This window comes from Salmo trutta, chromosome 28, assembly GCF_901001165.1.
Source record: "Salmo trutta chromosome 28, fSalTru1.1, whole genome shotgun sequence".
Taxonomy (NCBI): Eukaryota; Metazoa; Chordata; class Actinopteri; order Salmoniformes; family Salmonidae; genus Salmo; species Salmo trutta.
This window is the reverse complement of record NC_042984.1, coordinates 33868354-33888075: the sequence shown is the minus strand read 5'-3', so window position 1 is coordinate 33888075 and position 19722 is coordinate 33868354. Positions and strand designations below refer to the sequence as shown.

The window sequence follows — 19722 nt, the reverse complement described above, 5'->3', positions numbered from 1 at the left end:
AACCTAAGTGTATGTAAACTTTCGACTTCAACAGTACCTTCCAAAATCTCCTGTGTATTTCTATGGGCAGGTAACTTTTTCAAACACAGAACATGAGCATTAGCTGTAGCTTTTCAGCATCTCATTTGAGTCTGTTCAATCTAGCCTAGAAGCAGCTACAGTTACAATGTCGGCACAATGATATTATGTTTATACAATACTCTTGAACACATAAACCTTATCAGTTGGCATCTGTGTAGTAAAATGACATATTCACCTTCTTTAAAGCAGTATTCCTTTAAGAGCAGAGGTTAGTCATCACTATGGCGAAGGGAGAGGCTTATAACGTCATTTTGCTGAAGTCAAACTTAAGAGTATTTCCACGTAGCTGTACCAAATCCCCAGTCACGGTATATCCTTTTTTCTGATCCGAAGAGGAGAACGAACAGAGTCAACAACATACTGCACACTGAGGTGAGTAGAAAAATTAAGAGCTTTGCCTGGACAAGATTAGACACTACGGAAATGACAGCCCTAATTATTATCCTGTCTGCGTTTGACTCTCATGATATGTTAAAGAATGGTTAAAATAGTATAGTTTGACGTTACTACATGGATTGATATCAGTGGCGGTCGGTGCCGTTTAAGATGAGGGAGGACGATAAAAAAAAAAAATGAACATGGCCTTATGTCTATAACCACATATTGGATGACTGTCATTCATATTCCATTCACCCAGTTCAATATAACATTGATAGTGTTGGTTTAGGCTCCTACATGATACTCAAGTTTTCCCTATACCCAGTTTACAATGTAGGTGCACACAGGTAGAGAGAACATTGAGGTGACAGCCAGTGACACATGGACAGCCATTCAATACATTGACACATTCAATACCGCTTTGCACACTCTTGCTTGCATCTAGCTGATTTAGGGTGTAATTATTTGTCCAACAGTTGCAAACAAGAGTTTCTATTGGACAAATTCAGGTATGTTCATCCCTGTTTCGTTCAGTTTGCTTCCGTTTTTTTCAACCGAATCGGCGGAATGAATACAACCCTGATCACACGTAAACACAGTTCACTTTCATAGCAGCCACATACAAACAGCTCGCTGTATTCCTTCTCGCATCTACGCGCTCTCCTCCTCACCATTTCCCTTCGCGTGTGGACTTCAATGCACAACACATCAGCTGTGACAAACGAAAATACCTTTCCAAGACAAACCTTCATATCATAACCGCTAACTGCTACACACAGCCTACATTATTCTCACCATATTACCTCAAGTAACGTCATAGCTAATAGAACTAACGTGTTAGTAAACCCGTTACAATCATGCAGTACAGTGTGCAGTCAGTAAGCAGTTTAGCAGTTACACTGGCGGGCCTCAATGGCAATAAATTATTAAAACCAAAAGCTTACCTTGACTTGGAAGAGTTCCAGTGTTGGATAGTCATTGCCAGCTACCTAACATAGCATCCCTCTGTTTGAGCCAGGTGTTTGAGTAGGCTAAACTATCTTAGCTGCATTAGCTAGCTAAGTAAGTGAAAGTGGGAAAAAAATTGAATATTGCAGTCTCTCTCTCTTGCTTCTTAATTCATTTGTTCTAAACTGTTCAACGATTGTCTTTCTCTCTCTTTGAGTCAACTACTCACCACATTTTATGCACTGCAGTGCTAGCTAGCTGTAGCTTATGCTTTCAGTACTAGATTCATTTTCTGATCCTTTGATTGGGTGGACAACATGTCAGTTCATGCTGCAAGAGCTCTGATAGGTTGAAGGACATCCTCCGAAAGTTGTCATAATTTCTGTGTAAGTCTATGGAAGGGGATGAGAACCATGAGCCTCCTGGGTTTTGTAATGAAGTCAATGTACCCAGAAGAGGACGGAGCTAGCTGTTCTCTGACTACACCATGGTGCTACCGTACAGAGTGCTGTTGAGGCTACTGTAGACCTTCATTGCAAAACAGTGTGATTAATCAGTTATTTTGTGACGTGAATATATTTACTATAGTTTTCTTTAAAAAGGATAACTTCGCTATTTTTATGAAATTCACTGAGGAGGATGGTCCTCCCCCTCTTCCTCTGAGGAGCCTCCACTGACTGATATTGACACATGAAAATAATAAAATGTTTTTTGGCCTCTTTCAGCTATGGCTTCCTCCAACAGTCTCCTGTCTGAAGAGCAGTTCCAGTGCTCTATCTGTCTAGATGTGTTCACTGACCCAGTCTCCATCCCGTGTGGACACAACTTCTGCATGGCCTGTATCGGAGTGTACTGGAACGCTGAGGGCCTATGCAAGTGTCCAATGTGTAAAAAGGCTTTTGAACAGAGACCAGATCTCAGTGTCAATACTTTTATTTCTGAAATGGCCGCCCACGTCCGGAAGCTAGCTTCAGCTGACAGCACACTCAAACAGCACCCCACCATGCCTGGAGAAGTGGCCTGTGATGTCTGCACTGGGAGGAAGTTCATGGCCTTGAAGTCGTGCCTGGTTTGTCTGGCCTCTTACTGTGAGACTCACCTAGAGCCTCATCAGAGAGTTGCCTCCTTCAAGAAACACAAGCTAATTGACCCTGTGGAGAACCTGGATGACAGGGTGTGTGAGAAGCACCAACGACCCCTGGAGTTGTTCTGTAGGAGCGACCAGACCTGTCTGTGTCAGTTCTGCACTGAGACGGACCACAAGTTCCACAAGACTGTCCCCATAGAGGAAGAGAGTGGAGTGAGGAAGACTCTGCTGGGGGAAACCAAGGGAAAAGTGCAGAGGATGATCAAGGAGAGACTGCAGAAGGTGAAGCAGATCGAACACTCAATAGCACTCAGGAAGAGGGGTGCAGAGAGAGAGATAGAACATAGCGTGCAGGTCTTCACTACTCTGTTGCGCGCTATTGAGAAAAGCCAGGCTGAGTTCATTGAGGTGATTGAGGTGAAACAGAAAGCAGCAGAGAGGCATGCCGAAGGGCACATCAAAGAGCTGGAGCAGGAAATCACTGACCTACAAAAGAGAGACACTGAGCTGCAGAAGCTGTCAAACACAGAGGACCACCTCCACGTCCTCCAGAGCTCCCCATCGCTTTGCACCCTTCTACGCACCAAGGACTGGTCTGAGATCAGGGTTCACAGCGGTTTGTGGGTCGGGACCCTTAGGAGAGCTGTGTCTCAACTGGAGGAGACGCTTTGTGAAGAGATGGAGAAGTTGTGTGAGACCGAGCTGGAGAGAATGCAGCAGTCAGCTGTGGATGTGACTCTGGACTCTGATACGGCAAATCCCAAACTCATTTTGTCAGAGGATGGGAAACAGGTGAAGCTAGGAAACGGACAAAAGCTCTTCCTTGACAACCCAAAGAGGTTTGATCCTGTACCCTGTGTACTAGGAAATGAAGGCTTCTCCTCTGGGAGATTTTACTTTGAGGTGCAGGTGGAGGGGAAGACTAGGTGGGCTTTGGGAGTGGCCAGAGAGTCCATCAACAGGAAGGGGAATGTAAGGCCCAGTCCTGTGAATGGATACTGGACTGTGGGGCTGATGAATGGGGATGAGTACATGGCTCACACTGGGCCCAGTGTCCTTCTCTCTCTGTCAGAGGAGCCTCAGAAGGTGGGGGTGTTTGTGGATTATGAGGAGGGGGAAGTCTCCTTTTATGATGTGGAGGCCGAGTCTCATATCTATTCTTTCACCGTCTGCACCTTCACTGAGAGACTCTACCCATACCTCTTTACAGGCATAAACAATGACGATACAAACTCTGCCCCATTGATCATTTGTCCGATCATGTCAGTCAATCAGTATGAGATTTCACCGCTCGATGATACACCTTAGCTTTCAGCAATTGATTCAGTCAAGTGGTTGTTGATACTTCTATGCAGCTTTTCAAAAACGGTCACAGTATTGGAATGACAGTGAAAAAGTTAGGTGTCTAATCAGGCGTGCAACTGACAATGTTTTCTACTTTTCATTTAGATTGAATGGGCAAAGTCCCCTCATACAAAAACATATATTTTACCTCCACAATCATGTAGGAATTCATTATTATTTTGCCTATTTTTCTCTGTGGCATATATAAGTAACTGCCAAAATAAAGGAAACGCCAACATAGTGTCTTAATAGGGCGTTGGGCCACCGTGAGCCGGAACAGCTTCAATGCACTTTGGCGTAGATTCTACAAGTGTCTGGAACTCAACTGGAGGGATGCGACACCATTCCATCATTTTGTGTTTTATTGATGGTGGTGGAAAATGCTGTCTCAGGCGTCGCTCCAGAATCTCCCGTAAGTGTTAAACTGGGTTGAGATCTGGTGACTGAGACAGCCATGGCATATGATTTATATAGTTTTCATGCTCATCAAACCATTCAGTGACCACTCGTGCCCTGTGGATGGGGGCATAGGCATGGCAGCCAAAATAATAGCCTGCCCAGCATTTTTATTCATTTCCCTAAGCATGATGGGGATGTTAATTGCTTAAAGTGAGACTCAGAAATGACGTGGCCACGAGCATCACCGCAGATATTCAGATGAGAGAGATGCAAGACTTTGCTCTCACACAGTCACACACAGTATCTGCGCATGTGCATGGGTTCGCTTCACACTGTTCACAAGGTAATAGCCACGGGACTAAAACAGCGGAGAAGTTGAGCCTCACACTTCAACGCTCTTAGTTGTTGCAGAAATGTACTCACTATGCTGTTTACTTTGTGCATCTCCGTCATATCGCTGAGTCTACCTTTAATTAACTCAGAAACCACACCTGTGTAGAAGCACCTGTTTTCAATATGTTTCCTATCCCTTATTTACTCAAGTATTTTGGCAGTTACCTGTGGCTCAGTTGGTAGAGCATGGTGTTTGCAACGCCAGCATGGTGTGTGCAACGCCAGGGTTGTGGGTTCGATTCCCACGGGGGGCCAGTACAAAAAAAATGCATGAAATGAAATGTATGCATTCACTACTGTAAGTCGCTCTGGATAAGAGCGTCTGCTAAATGACTAAAATGTAATGTAAATAATTTTCCTTTATATGTGTAACAATGATATGTGTATAATCAATGGGCTACTGGAGAGGGGGTACTGTTCTGTATATTTGGAGGGTACGTTTTGGGATGAGGTGAAAGGTTTTGTTGGGCTTTTTCTTAAAATAGAAAGGGAAAAAAAGCCACAGTGCTTTATGACAGTTTACACAGGTGCATGTGATGGACTCTCTTAAATCTTCCAAAATGTACAAAGTCTTTGGTTGGAGATGCTCTGCAGCCTGCAGAGTATTGATGTTAACCGTAATTACACAGTCCTTTAATGTTGGAATTTAGCGAAAAGTTTTGAACAACAAATCAATGTCCTGTTATCAAATAAACATTCAGCACGTAGTATTATTTAGTGTTTATTCCAGGGGAGAAGGACTTCCCCCTCTCATTGAAGCCACAAAGTTCAAGGCCGACCACAGTGCTGCAGGCAGTTTGCAGAAAACAGTTTCCCCCATTGTAGTGAATGGGAAGAAGGCAATATTCATGGTCAATCTTTGTGTAAAAAGATAAATACATTTGAAGACAGTCTTGGTACCAATAATTGCTTCTATTACACCAGATGTATGTCCTTGAACCAGTTATTATTTTTAATTTGCAGAATAAGTTTTTAGTTGCTAATGGCAGAATGCAGTACCCCATTCGGCCTCCAACTTGAGATACTCAGTGAGAGGGGGCAGCACTGAGCTTGCCTGCAACGTCACTCCCTGGAGTAGCTCATGGAGTAGCCCACATGAGATATCTTAACCAACGTCTTTGGCTTCAAATGTGCAGAATCGCATAGGTGTAAAACCAAGACTTCTGATGGCAGGCCTGGCCATAGCTAGGTATGTTTGATTCGCATCGGTGGACAATTTTAGCGTTTTAGCAAGCCTAACCCTTTTCCTAACCTTAACCTAATTCTACTAACCTACAGCGTTAATTTTCCTAGCCTGCTGCATAAGTTATCCTAACTTGCTATGAAAAGTCACTTCTGCTAGTCAAACCTGCCTGGAGATCAGTGTGAGTATCCAGTAATAGTGCTTCAAGTCCACTATTGAGTCTTCACATAGGAATGAATGGTGTCACGTAATCAATGGCTTTGTCCATTCAGATATAAAGTCATTGGTTTATTCTCTTGTCCAGCCCAATTAGTATTAAATGAATTCTGAATCATATTCAGCATCCTTTTGATCATAAAATGGTCCTCCAACAACAAATCAACGGACTGTTTAGAGGAAATGACTTAATTTTCATTAAGGAACACTAAGGACAAGATTTGGTATGTTAGCAATGTTATAGTAGCTGCACTGTGTGTCAGATGGGCTCCGTCAGAACCTTCCTCATGTGTCTCCAGAAGAATCAATAGTAGCAGAAATGCAGCACTTGCATTAAATATATACCCTTTTTAGCATAACAGACAATTGTTTTAGTAAAAAAAAGTGTATTGCTACTGTGTTTCCCCTCATTGTATACCTGAGTTTGGCTTCTATTGGTTGCAATTGGCAGTTTTAGTCTCAGAGGGCCTGGATGTTGCTTTGGGGCCTTTTCTTCCCCATCTGGTAAGTAATCTGGGGGAATCTGCTTCAACTGCACTCTTAAAGTCCTCATAGACCCAGCCAGGCAGATAGACATGTCTGGGTCTGGACATCTTGCTGAGCGGGGCAGATCAATGTTTCTTTATCTGCAACTGAGTGGAAGTGCAGCTCTTTCCGGGTCCAAGAAATCCATTTTCATCTTGTTTATCAATTCTTGTCTCGCGTGAAAACATCTAGACATCCGGCAACAAGCGGAGAGATGCCAAAGGTGCCTTTATGTATAGACACAATCAGGGATTACTCGTCTCTACTCGTTCACAGTACAGCACAAACAGTAGTAATGTATCTACTGCACATATGCTGTGAGTGTAATCGCACACTGTCTATTCCACTATTAGGCATTATTAATTAGGTATAGTCACTTTTGTAGTGACAATCTAGGGAAGTTGATTACGATCTTGTTGACGGCTATTTGTTTGAATGAAAAATGCTACTGTGTCTAATTGGTTGGCTGCTTTGGATAGTGTTCTATTCACCCCTCTTATTAGGCATTGACCAGTTACAGGTGTGCTTGTCAGGGAGTGCTAATGAGCTTGGCAGCCTCAGGTGTGTGTGCTATAATGAGCAACTGTTGAAATGTAAAAGGAGATGTGAAAAGTTTCATAAAATAATCTTCACTCAAGCTCCACTGTCTGTCTATACATTGAGGCTTTTCTAAGGTATGACTCAGTTCACTTTTCTTAAACCCCCACATATGTTTATTGTGAAGTAATTACACATGAATTAACAGAAATGTATGTTATGCTAGTCATGTACTTACTATAGTGCTTTTCTCAGACCCAAACACGCTTATGTGGTGTTTGTGTGGCCTAGACTCTCCTGACTACCACATTATGCAGTGTCCGGGGTTGTAAGACCAAACGTCTTACACTGCAGGTCAGGAGTGTCGTTCTACTGTCTCTTGCGGCGTAGCTGTGTGATTTATCTAGCTAGCAAGACTGCTTCTGCTTTCACTATGACATCTCCATTAGCCCAGAATTGGATTAGCTCCAAAATGGTTCACCTAAACAACCTTCCCTAAGACCAGTCTCCGTCCATCTATTGCCAAGCACACACCCAATTCCTGCCTCTTCCTATCCCTCCCCAAATCACATTCACCCTTTTTGTTTCTCCCAGCCCCAGTGAAAGCTACTATAATGGGTAATGTGGTGATAGCCTAGAAAAAAGTGGTTTCTGTAGAACTGCAGGAAGGTGGACTACAGTCTGCAGACTTGGAACATTTCTCACTCTCGGGGGTGGTACTGACCGAGTGACAGAAGCAATAAATACTGTCTCACAACAGAGCTTTGGCACAGCAAGCTGATGGCATCGTTAGATGATCTGGCCGCACACCAATACTGTGTTAAGTTAAGACTGACCTGAAGTTTATAAATAGCGTGTGCAACTGCCAACAGAGGATGGAATTAGTATAACTGAGAAGCTCCTTAAATCAAATAAAAATCTGATTTTATTCGTCACGTACACAGTTTTACAGAAGGCATAAAAGGTGCAGTGAAGTGCTTGTGCTAGGTCCCACAAAATTGCAGTTTAATAATCAAATACAATAAGAGTTATCAAAAATAACCACTAATATCAGAGGTAGTATGCATAGTAGTAGTAAGATATGTACACAACAGGGTAGAGTAGGGGAGAGTGGGGTAAGATGAGCCATCCTTGTCTCTAGGAAATCATACACAAAATTAATAATTTGACAAAATATTTAGGAAGAGGTCATCATTTCTTGGACTCTGAATGAAGAAACCACATTGGAAAAGTGGTAAGCAAGTTAGGGGAAAATTTAATGTGTTAAAGGTTTCATGATGCTTGTATCTACATTTTTGATCTTTTTAAGAGTGTTCTATACATCAGTTGGGATCTCTATAAGCTTCAATATGAGGTCCTAAACCAAGCATGAAAGTGCATCCTTGTAGCTGTCTGGGCTAATATAGTCAAAATGTTTGCCTCAGGGTAAGTTGAGCCAGTGGCCGGTTTTTCCTTCCCAGGCATTATGGGATATGAGGTAACAGTGCCTGCTGTTTAAGTGTAAAATGAAAGTGTTTGTTAGGTATTAAGCCCATGTTAAAATATGATTAAAAGACGAAAAAGGTGATTGTGTTTAAAGATAGACATGGTTTTAAAGAGGTAGTGGTAATATTTCATTCAGTAGAGAAATTTGCCTTCAGCTGAACTTGTGACAAAATAACACTTAAAAAAAAAAATAACAAGCAATGTTTTTAAAACTGAAATGTTTACAAGAATTGTGATAATTTCCTGGAATACACCACATCCTGAAATATACACTACCATTCAAAAGTTTGGGGTCATTTAGAAATATCCTACAGTGTAGACATTGTTAATGTTGTAAATGACTATTGAAGCTGGAAACGGCTGATTTTGAATGGAATATCTACATAGGCGTACAGAGGCCCATTATCAGCAACCATCACTCCTGTGTTCCAATGGCACATTGTGTTAGCTAATCCAAGTTTATCATTTTAAAAGGCTGATTGATCATTAGAAAACCCTTTTGCCATGATGTTAGCACAGCTGAAAACTGTTGTTCTGATTAAAGAAGCAATAAAACTGGCCTTCTTTAGACTAGTTGAGTATCTGGAGCATCAGCATTTGTGGGTTCGATTACAGGCTCAAAATGGCTAAAAACAAATACCTTTCTTCTGAAACTCGTCAGTCTATTCTTGTTCTGAGAAATGAAGGCGAGAAATTGCCAAGAAACTGAAGATCTCTTACGACGCTGTGTACTACTCCCTTTACAGAACAACGCAAACTGTCTCTAACCAGAATAGAAAGAGGAGTGGGCGGCCCTGGTGCACAACTGAGCAAGAGAACAAGTACATTAGAGTGTCTAGTTTGAGAAACAGACGCCTCACAAGTCCTCAACTGGCAGCTTCATTAAATAGTACCCGCAAAACACCAGTCTCAACGTCAACAGTGAAGAGGTGACTCCGGGATGCTGTACTGCTAGGCAGAGTTGCAAAGAAAAATATCTCAGACTGGCCAATAAAAATAAAATATTAAGATGGGTAAAAGAACACAAGACACTGGACAGAGGAACTCTGCCTAGAAGGCCAGCATCCCAGAGTCACCTCTTCACTGTTGACGTTGAGACTGGTGTTTTGCGGGTACTATTTAATGAAGCTGCCAGTTGAGTATAAGCAGTTTCCAGTTTGTATGACAGGTTAGGCTACATGTGAAAGTAATGTGATTATTTTGTGTGCATGTGAAATACGCAAATACAGTTTCAACATACAGGGTATTTACATGTAGTAGTATTATTATTATTATTAGTGAAAGGTCCGACTGACTGTAAACTCGTTTCATGCACGTTTAACTTATGCATTTTATTAATGAAATTGCAAACTGTTTAAAGCAGATCTTCTTATTAAACTCTATGACCAATGCCGTGACAGGTCCCAGTGTCCTTTGCAGTCATTAATCACTTACTATAAGTCCACCCCCCCCCCCCCAGGCTATAGCCATAGATGTACAGATGGGGGAATTGAACAACCCGGTCAAGGACTGTTGACAGCTAGCCAGCTGTTCGGGTGGCATTTATGGGGGATTCTACCAGGCCCTTTTCGAATACCTCAGAAATAAACCCGTCCTTCCTTGAGTCATGGATTGGTAAGTAATAGGGTGGTGACATTGGCTTAAACCCATCCAATCGCTTATTGATATGTGTTTACCTCAAGCAAGGAAGGATGCATTTCTGAAGTATTTGAACAGGAGCCTAGAGTTTAATGTCATCTTATTTCTTTCAGCTTCCTGTTGGTGTTTTCCTGTCTCATCCTCTCTGTTTTCGCTACCATCAACGAGTTCAAGAACAGCTCTGAGACTGCCTTGTACATTCTGGTATGTATGTGGTGGTTTGCTCTGAAAAGTACGGTGCTCTGTCCATGTTTTCTACGTTCTTTTTATGCTCAAGACGGCAAAGTATGTCGCAATCAAATATGTGCAATATAGATTTTTAAATCCAACGTAATCCTAAAATGAACTATGTTCTCTCAGGTTCATATCTCTCACATTATAGCCACCCATAGCTTTAGGTCACTTATCTTTTTTTCGGAATCTTAAGTAGTTCCCGACTACTGCTCTAGCCATCTGGTTGTGTTGTGCATGGAACTGCACTATGATAACACTTTGGGTTTAGTGGCAGTATAATATGTCTGTGATTTGATGTGTCACAGGAAATAGTGAAGTTTGTGGTCATACGCACATCCCCCCCAAAAAACAGGTGCTGGGCAAGGAAGTACGGAAGTACTTGAAAAGAACAAAGGCCCACACACTGAATTTGCTCCCAATTACCACAGGAAATAGTGACCATCGTGGTGTTTGGAGTTGAGTACATCGTGAGGATATGGGCAGCGGGCTGCTGCTGTCGCTACAGAGGATGGAGGGGAAGGCTGAAATTCGCCCGCAAGCCTTTCTGTGTTATCGGTGAGAACAGAAAGACTTTCTTCTCCTTCTACCTCTCACTTTTCAGGATGTTTCTTCTGTTCTGGCTTACAACTCTCCTGTCCTGGTCTTCTCTCCTCTTTCTCCTTTCTCATCACTCTCTCCTTTTATCTCTCTCTACCTCTTCCTCCGACTTTGCTGTTCTCATTTCCATAAAACATTTTTTTTTAACCAAGAATTACTTTAATATTTCTAAGGGTAGTCAGTTTCTCTCAAGTCTCCCATACCTTATGTAAGGAAAGGAAAAGCTAACATCAACATTCAACACTGCCTTGTTTTAGAACTACACCAGTTCACTAATCACATTCCCTGAAGTCATTTTGTTCACTACCATGTTATTAAATAGCAACACCTGAATAGTGCCTCATGGGATTGCCATGCGAGGTCGGCTTCTCAGTGTTGGAGGATGTCGGTAATCATTGAACACTATCAACGCAATCTCAACAGTGTTTGGTGACGCTTGTGGCCATGGAACCCCCGCTGACATTATGTGAATCCCCTTCCTTCCCCAGACATCGTGGGCTTGAGAGTGTGTGCGTGTGAGCGCACGGAACACCATTGACATAATGTGAATATCCTTCCTCCTCTAGACATCATGGTCTTGATAGCGTCTGTGTCGGTGCTGGCTGCTGGCTCCCAGGGGAATGTCTTCGCCACCTCTGCCATCCGCAGTCTCCGCTTCTTGCAGATCCTCCGCATGCTGCGGATGGACCGGCGCGGGGGCACCTGGAAACTTCTAGGATCAGTGGTCTATGCCCACAGCAAGGTGACCACTAGAAAGGCTATATGTTTAGCCGGGGTTAGGTTAGCCTCAGTAGCCCAGGTTTCTCACCTTCTCTGAGATGAGATTTGGAAGAAAGGCTCCGCAAAAACATAATCAAAAGCCTACGTAAAAGGCATTGGGTAGAAGGAAATTAGTCTACAAATTTGAATAAACTGTGTTTTCCTGAATTTGATTACATAGTCCAGATAAAAGACAGAAATGGTGGATTTGGTGGATACAGATATTATTGTGTATTATTTATAAAGGCTTTATGAATGTATACATACCATGAAGTGTTACCAAATTCTATAGCTGATGCTCTGTTCCTCTTCTCCAGGAACTTATCACTGCTTGGTACATAGGCTTTCTCTGTCTCATCCTGGCTAGTTTCCTGGTGTACTCGGTCGAGAAAGATGACAACGACATGTTTGAGACCTATGCTGATGCCCTGTGGTGGGGGCTGGTAAGTTCAATAATATTTCCAAATTAGAAAGTGCACAAGGTATTCAATGGTATCTTCTATTAGGGAAGACTTACAGTTAGTTTTCCAATAATATCTTTCCCTAATTTATCTGCAGTACCCAGCAAAATACATATCTAAAACTGAGCCATAACGTCACTTGAAAAAGTATAATCTATAGTAGTGGAATGGGGTCTTGACTTACCAGCTTTGGCGGACTACTGTATTGTATAAGGTATGTATTACTGTAGGTGCTGTTTAAAATGTCTCTTCTTTCTCTAGATCACCCTGACTACCATAGGCTATGGGGATAAGTTCCCAAAGACCTGGAATGGACGTCTGCTGGCTGCAATGTTCAGTATGATAGGAGTGGCTTTCTTTGCGCTCCCAGCTGTAAGTTTGAGGGACATTTTAGGTGCTAATTCAAACCCTTATGGCGCAGAAGGCAACTTAATTTAACTGTATTATGTTTCTGAGTTTGAAGGAAATGTAAAACCTTTACTCACAGTTCCAGCCTTACGGCCAAGTGCATGAACTCCAATGGTTATATTACGGAAACATTTTGCAATGTTCTGTGTCATTAGTACACTTTAGAGTTGTTGTGCTCTTCAATGGTGAACTTCTGCTTAGGCAAAACATGTCCTGGCACACACTTGAATTTAAAACGTTCCGATAACCATTATTATAATATTTAAATCTGTTAGGCCTACATTCTAGTTTCAGATGTTCATATTCAAGAGGGTAGAGATATTCTGACAACGTGTCATTTTTCTCTCTTATCCACACCTACTCACATGCACGCACACAGGGCATCCTGGGGTCTGGTTTTGCTCTGAAGGTCCAGGAGCAGCACAGACAGAAGCATTTTGAGAAGCGACGCCAACCTGCTGCTGGTCTGATACAGGTGGCCACACGCACCACCATTTAGTCTGGACACACCCACTGACACATTGTCTAACATTTGACCAATTTTCTTTTTTATTTTCTTTTTACCTGGTTCTTTCTGACTGATTTTATTGAATTATATATCACCTGTTGGGTCATTGAACATCCTCTGCATTATGACATTGTCTGCATCACTAGCAAATAACACCATCTGTCTCACAAATAGAATGCTTGGCGATTTTATGCTACGAATCTCGCTCGGACTGATCTGCTGTCGACGTGGGATTTTTATGAGGAGAACGTTTCTCTCCCAATGTACAGGTACAGACCTTACCTGTTCTCAATACTTTATATACATTTTTATCCTGGAAATGAAATTCCATTTATACCCTTGAAATGACACCAACCAGTCTGGCTTTCCAAGTTGAAGTTGAACTCTAATACCTTTCATTTTGAGATACTGCTGGGCTTTGTTTTGATATTCAAAGCACAACTAGTGCAGTGCCTTCAGAAAGTATTCACACCCCTTGACTTTTTCCACATTTTGTTGTTACAGCTTGAATTTTAAATTGATTTGTTGTGTCACTGGCCTACACACAATACCCCATAATGCCGAAGTGGAATTATGTTTTTAGAAATGTTTACGAAATTAAAAATGAAAAGCTGTAATGTCTAGAGTCAATAAGTATTCAACCCGTTTGTTATGGCAAGCCTAAATAAGTTCAGGAGTAAAAATGTGCTTAACAAGTCACGTAATAAGTTGCATGGACTCTGTGTGCAATAATACTGTTTATGGAAAGGTTTGTGGTCATACGCACATCCTTAAACACATAGGTGCTGGGCTAATAAAGAATACTAAAGAACAAGAAGGCCCGCACACTGTTAAAGCTCCCAACTCACCGCTTTATTGACAACGTTTCCATCTGAAACGGATCTTCGTCAGGTCAAACAAACAAACAAACTGAGTGCTCGCTTCCCCAAATATCACATGACTATTCCCCAAAACTCACATGACTATTATTCACATGACGCATGGTGTGGAAAACTCAGTTCAAATCTAATCTAATTGTATTAGTCAAATGCGTCAAATACAACAGGTGTAGACCTTACAGTGAAATGCTTACTTACAAGCCCTTATCAACACTGCAGCTTTAAGAAAATACCTACAAATATATATATATATAAAAAAATAAAAATAAGTAAGAGATAAGAATAACAAATAATTAAAGAGCAGCAGTAAATAACAATAGCGGGGCTATATACAGAGGGTACCGGTGTCAAGGTAATTGAGGTAATATGTACATGTAGAGTACATGTACATGTAGAGTTATTAAAGTGACTATGCATAGATAATAACAGAGAGTAGCAGCAGCATAGAAGAGGGTTGGGGGGGCAGGCAATGCAAATAGTCCGGGTTGCTATTTGATTAGTTGTTCAGGAGTCTTATGGCTTGTGGGTAGAAGCTGTTAAGGAGCCTTTTGGTCGTAGACTTGGCGCTCCGGTACCGCTTGCCGTGCGGTAGCAGAGAGAACAGTCTATGACTTGGGTGACTGGAGTCCTCTGACACCACCTAGTATATAGGTCCTGGATGTCAGGAAACTTGGCCTCAGGGATGTACTGGGCCGTACGCACTACCCTCTAGTGCCTTACGGTCAGATGCCGAGCAGTTGCCGTACTAGGTGGTGATGTAACCGGTCAGGATGCTCTCGATGGTGCAGCTGTAGAAATTTTGGAGGATTTGGGGACCCATTCCATGTAATGTGTATGCTTGTAATCATTAAGGACTGGGGAGTTTTTCAGGATAAAAAAATAAACGGAATGGAACTAAGCACAGGCAAAATCCTAGAGGAAAACCTGGTTCAGTCTGCTTTCCACCAGACACTGGGAGATTAATTCACCTTTCAGCAGGACAATAACCTAAAACAAAAGGCCAAAACTACACTGGAGTTTCTTACCAAGAAGACTGTGAATGTTCCTGAGTGGCTGAGTTACAGTTTTGACTTAAATCTGCATGAAAATCTATGGCAAGACCTAAAAATGGTTGTCTAGTAATGATCAACAACAAATTTGACAGAGCTTGAAGAATTTTGAAAATAACAATGGGCAAATGTTGCACAATGCAGGTGTGGAAAGACTCACAGCTGTAATAGCTGTCAAAAGTGCTTCTACAAAGTATTGACTCAGGGGTGTAAACACTTACATAAATTGGATATTTCTGTATTTAATTTGTTTTTTTATCTAAAATTTCAGTTTGTCGTTATGGGTTATTGTGTGTAGATATGTGAGAGAAAAAAATATATTTAATCAGTTTTGAGCTCAGGCTGAAACACAACAAGATGTGGAATAAGTCAAGGACATAGAGTACTTTCTGAAGGCACTGTAGCTACTTTGAAAATGAATCACTCTGTTTACCTTCTAAGTCTGTTGGAATCATTGGGAAATTAATCTGCGGACTGCAATATTTGGCTTTCTCAAAGCAGCTTTCTGCTTTTTATTTCATTTTAGAGCTACATACTGCTGCACAGAATACTGTATCTAAGGAATGGTTCTATTTTGAAACAGTATAATGTTAGGCTTCAATGCTCCAGACTAGAGGGCCACTGAACTTAGAGGTAATTTGTTTTTTTAGAAAGACATGCACTAGCCTTCCAGTGGGATGTGTAAAAGATAATGAAAACCGTCTCATCTTTTCTCTCCAGACTCATACCCCCCCTCAATCAACTGGACCTCCTGAGGAATCTGAAGGCCAAATCCTTCAGCAGGTCTGAATATACAGTAGGAGGATGATGATTATGTGAATGGAGAATCACTGGCAGTTCTAGACCATTTCAACTGGGGGGGCCAAGCTGGGGCCAGTTGTACTGTTAGAGGGGCCAGTTACATTAGACGTTATTGTTGTCTATTTGTTTTCTTCACTGCATTGCAGGCAAAATACCATGTTCATAGTCATCACCGTTGCCACTGTCTAATAACGGATGTAAAAAAATAACGATAGCAAAAATTTGTTATGTAAAAATGATTTCATACTACACTAACCCCCCCCCCCCCCCCCCCAGAACCGCTAGTGTGGAGAATTCTTACCTTTTGGAGAATCTCACCTGAATTCATAGTCTCGTGGTGTCTCAAGGCTGCAGTAACTTAGTGCTCATCACCCGATTAAGTCAGTGCCTTGACAACTCTGTTTCTCTTTTTTTTCCCCTTGCTACTTGACAGGTGCTTGCTTATCAAAATGCTAAATCCTGATGATCTTAATGACATATAGCTACTGCTGTTGACTTTTTCAGATATTCACCCTCGTCCTACCCTCTCTGACTTTAGTAACCTAAATAATGCTGCCCGCTGGGATTTGTCACGGAAATGCATGTGTGTGTGTGTCTCTGTGTGTTCTTTTTCATTTGTCTGGAAACAAAGGAAGGACTCTCAGACAGAAGCCTCCCCCAGGTCTGTTATTCAACCAGTCTTTGTTGTTTTACCACATACTTCTTCTACCCCCTTTTGGCTTTACTTCAATTCTGCTCAAAGCTGCTGAGGCACTCTTCTTGAGGGAGTGTGTGTGTGTGTGTGTGTGTGTGTGTGTGTGTGTGTGTGTGTGTGTGTGTGTGTGTGTGTGTGTGTGTGTGTGTGTGTGTGTCAGGGCAGAAAGGACCAAGGTTTTGATGAGTCTTGTTTTTTTACAATGTGTGTCAGATATGGATGTACCTTTTTGATAAGATCCTCCTTCAAGAACAGTGGCCTTACATTTACCCACAGTGCCCTAGCTCAGGGGTTCCCACACTTTTTTATTCAGGCCCCCCTTCCAGCATTGGGAAACATCCGCGCCCTCCCATCTATTTCTATGGGCACAGGCACTGTTCGTGACACAAACTGTTCACACACCTCTTGTTGGCAGAGAGAAAAATGTGCAGGTTCAAAGCTTATTTCCTGTAATTCTACACGTTTTGCCATGGGGTGCAGAGAAAAGCTCATTTTTAAAGCTCATTTTCTTGCAATGTCTAATGGGTATTCATGTGATATTTGAGTGACTCAAACATTAAAACAAAATCTATGGGCTAAAAAAACCTAGCGAAAAAAGTTACCTGATGCACTACCCAATTTCGAAATTGTACCTTGTTCATTCTACTATTACAACCTTCAAGATTAATTTGAAAGCAGGATGAGTTCCTTAAATAAATATACAGTACCAGTCAAAAGTTTGGACACCTACTCATTCAAGGGTTTTTCTTTATTTTTACTACTTTCTATATTGTAGAATAATAGTGAAGACATCAAAACTAACAACACATATGGAATCATGTAGTAACCAAAAAGGTGTTAAACAAAGAAATGTTTTTTATATTTGAGATTCTTCAAAGTAGCCACCCTTTGCCTTGATGACAGCTTTGAACACTGTTGGAATACTCTCAACCAGCTTCATGAGCTTGTCACCTGGAATACATTTCAATTAACAGGTGTGTCTTGTTAATTTGTGGAATTTATTTCCTTCTAAATGCGTTTGAGCCAAACACTTGTGTTGTGACAAGGTAGGGGTAGTATACAGAAGATAGCCCTATTTGGTGAAAGACCAAGTTCATATTATGGCAAGAACAACTCAAATAAGAAAATAGAAATGACAGTCCATCATTACTTCAAGACATGAAGGTCAGTCAATCCAGAACATTTCAAGAACTTTGAAAGTTTCTTAAAGTGCAGTTGCAAAAACCATCAAGCGCTATGATGAAATTTGCTCTCATGAGGACCGCCACAGGAAAGGAAGACCCAGAGTTACCTCTGCTGACCTGACCTCAACCCAATTGCTATGGTTTGGGATGAGTTGGACCACGGAGTGAAGTAAAAGCAGCCAACAAGTGCTCATCATGTGTGGGAACTCCTTCAAGACTGTTTGAAAAGCATTCCTCATGAAGCTGGTTGAGAGAATGCCAAGAGTGTGCAAAGCTGTCATCAAGGTAAAGGGTGGCTACTTTGAAGAATCTCAAATATTAAATATAATTTGATTTGTTTAACACTTTTTTTTGGGTTACTACATGATTCCATATGTGTTACTTCATAGTTTTGGGGTCTTCACTATTATTCTGCAATGTAGAAAATAGTACAAATAAAGAAAAACCCATGAATGAGTAGGTGTGTCCAAACTTTTGACTGGTACTGTATATATATTTGTGATCTATCTATTTATAGATATATTTTTTGGGAGGGGGTGGGGACCCCCGCGCCCCCGACAGTTTGGGAACCACTGCCCTAGCTAAGCTCACTTTGTCCTCACTGCCAACATTAAGCTTTTATCCACAATTCTAGGTCTATTCCCAAGATCAACATTTGAAATGTGTTAATTATCCCACTGGCATAGAGAACACTCTAGAGCAGTAACATATATGAATTTCATAATAGGTCACTGTAAGGCCATGTCTTTGCGATTTGTACCAAAAAAATATTCCTGGAATAATGTTTATTTTCCAGAACGGTATGGATCAATTTTGTTCCAGGTTCTGTTTCTGTTCCTTGAACAAATAAATACAAAGCCTGTTGGAAATAAGTAGAGGGTGTTACATTTACAGTACGTGAGTCAAGGTGCAACCTAAACGTGTAAACATCATTGGAAAGGAAAAGGCTCCACGCTCGCTTTACCATTACAAATTCTTAGTTTTATTTAGTACGTTTATTTTCCTGTTTTCAGTTCTGTTCCCTGAACTGGTTCCATCCCCTGGTCTTGCATTAATAATGCAGTATTTTGGTCTGTGTTATTGTGTAAGGCCCCACTGTTATAAAATGATTTGTCACATCATTCCAAACAGTTTTTTTTCTCCCATTATTGTCTGATTAATCAAAGTACTTAGAATATGTTCTAAGTCTTTAACCATTCCTCATCTTCCTCATCTTCTACCATTGCTCATTCTTGCATCATATCATCCTCTTACTGACCATTACAAGGACATTGTAGGACATTACAAGGCCAGCCACTTCATTTTTCAGATGCACTTAATTCCTCCATCACTGTTATCTTTTGTGTCTCCTCTACTGCCCACCATTCCACTATCTCGCTCTCCAATGTCCAGTATTGACCATTCACACAAAGACGACATGCTTTGTGGGTGCTGCCCGAGAACCTATAGGTACTGTTGCACAGATACTAACATCTGCACTGCAAGTATTTAAGTCTCTATATACCTGTCCTGTACTTTCCTATCTGTTCTTATATTTTCCTGCTTTTGACACATGTTCAGCTGAGTAGATGAAGCACATGACTAGCCGACTCTTTTTAATCCCCCTCAGCTGTTGAGAATCAGTCAAATGTAACATTTAATTATCCACATAGCGTATAGACATTCACCTTTTCTTTGAAGTAAAAAACTGAATCTTTTCTGCACATTTACCTGAACAGCTTCCTGGAAAATACAGATGTACGTCTTAGTTTTTTGTGACAGAGCATTGATTTGTTGTTTCTCTTATGCAGTTTTTTTTTTTTTCGCTTGTTGGCTTTTTGCTCAGTCAGCCCTTTGACAGCTTTTGTTGAAAAGCAAGAAAACAACATGCCTTTTACGTTGGTATCTAACAAGCATTTCCTTTGAAATGATTCCCACATACAGTACAGTGGGAGA

General features: G+C 41.4%; 2 protein-coding genes across 8 annotated transcripts in view; both read left to right on the top strand.

Moving 5' to 3' along the window:
• The window catches only part of LOC115166075 (potassium voltage-gated channel subfamily KQT member 2), a 41583-nt gene that overhangs the window by 3999 nt on the left and 17862 nt on the right, over positions 1-19722 (top strand). For 3 of the 7 annotated variants that reach the window (XM_029719727.1, XM_029719726.1, XM_029719725.1), the window contains exons 2-11: positions 10328-10418; positions 10877-11003; positions 11612-11787; positions 12122-12247; positions 12527-12637; positions 13053-13148; positions 13356-13450; positions 15829-15891; positions 16541-16570; positions 19180-19236. In XM_029719727.1, the coding sequence (XP_029575587.1) occupies positions 10328-10418; positions 10877-11003; positions 11612-11787; positions 12122-12247; positions 12527-12637; positions 13053-13148; positions 13356-13450; positions 15829-15891; positions 16541-16570; positions 19180-19236 (972 nt within the window). Of the gene's footprint in view, positions 1-10096; positions 10191-10327; positions 10419-10876; positions 11004-11611; positions 11788-12121; positions 12248-12526; positions 12638-13052; positions 13149-13355; positions 13451-15828; positions 15892-16342; positions 16483-16540; positions 16571-19179; positions 19237-19722 lie in introns of those variants that run through there. The other 4 variants (XM_029719729.1, XM_029719728.1, XM_029719730.1 and 1 more) reach the window with 3 other exon arrangements.
• Positions 312-4078, top strand: LOC115166076 (E3 ubiquitin-protein ligase TRIM39-like). The gene is made up of 2 exons (XM_029719735.1): positions 312-453; positions 2133-4078. Exon 2 carries the CDS (start codon positions 2135-2137, stop codon positions 3800-3802), a length of 1668 nt encoding a protein of 555 aa, XP_029575595.1. The 5' UTR covers positions 312-453; positions 2133-2134; the 3' UTR covers positions 3803-4078.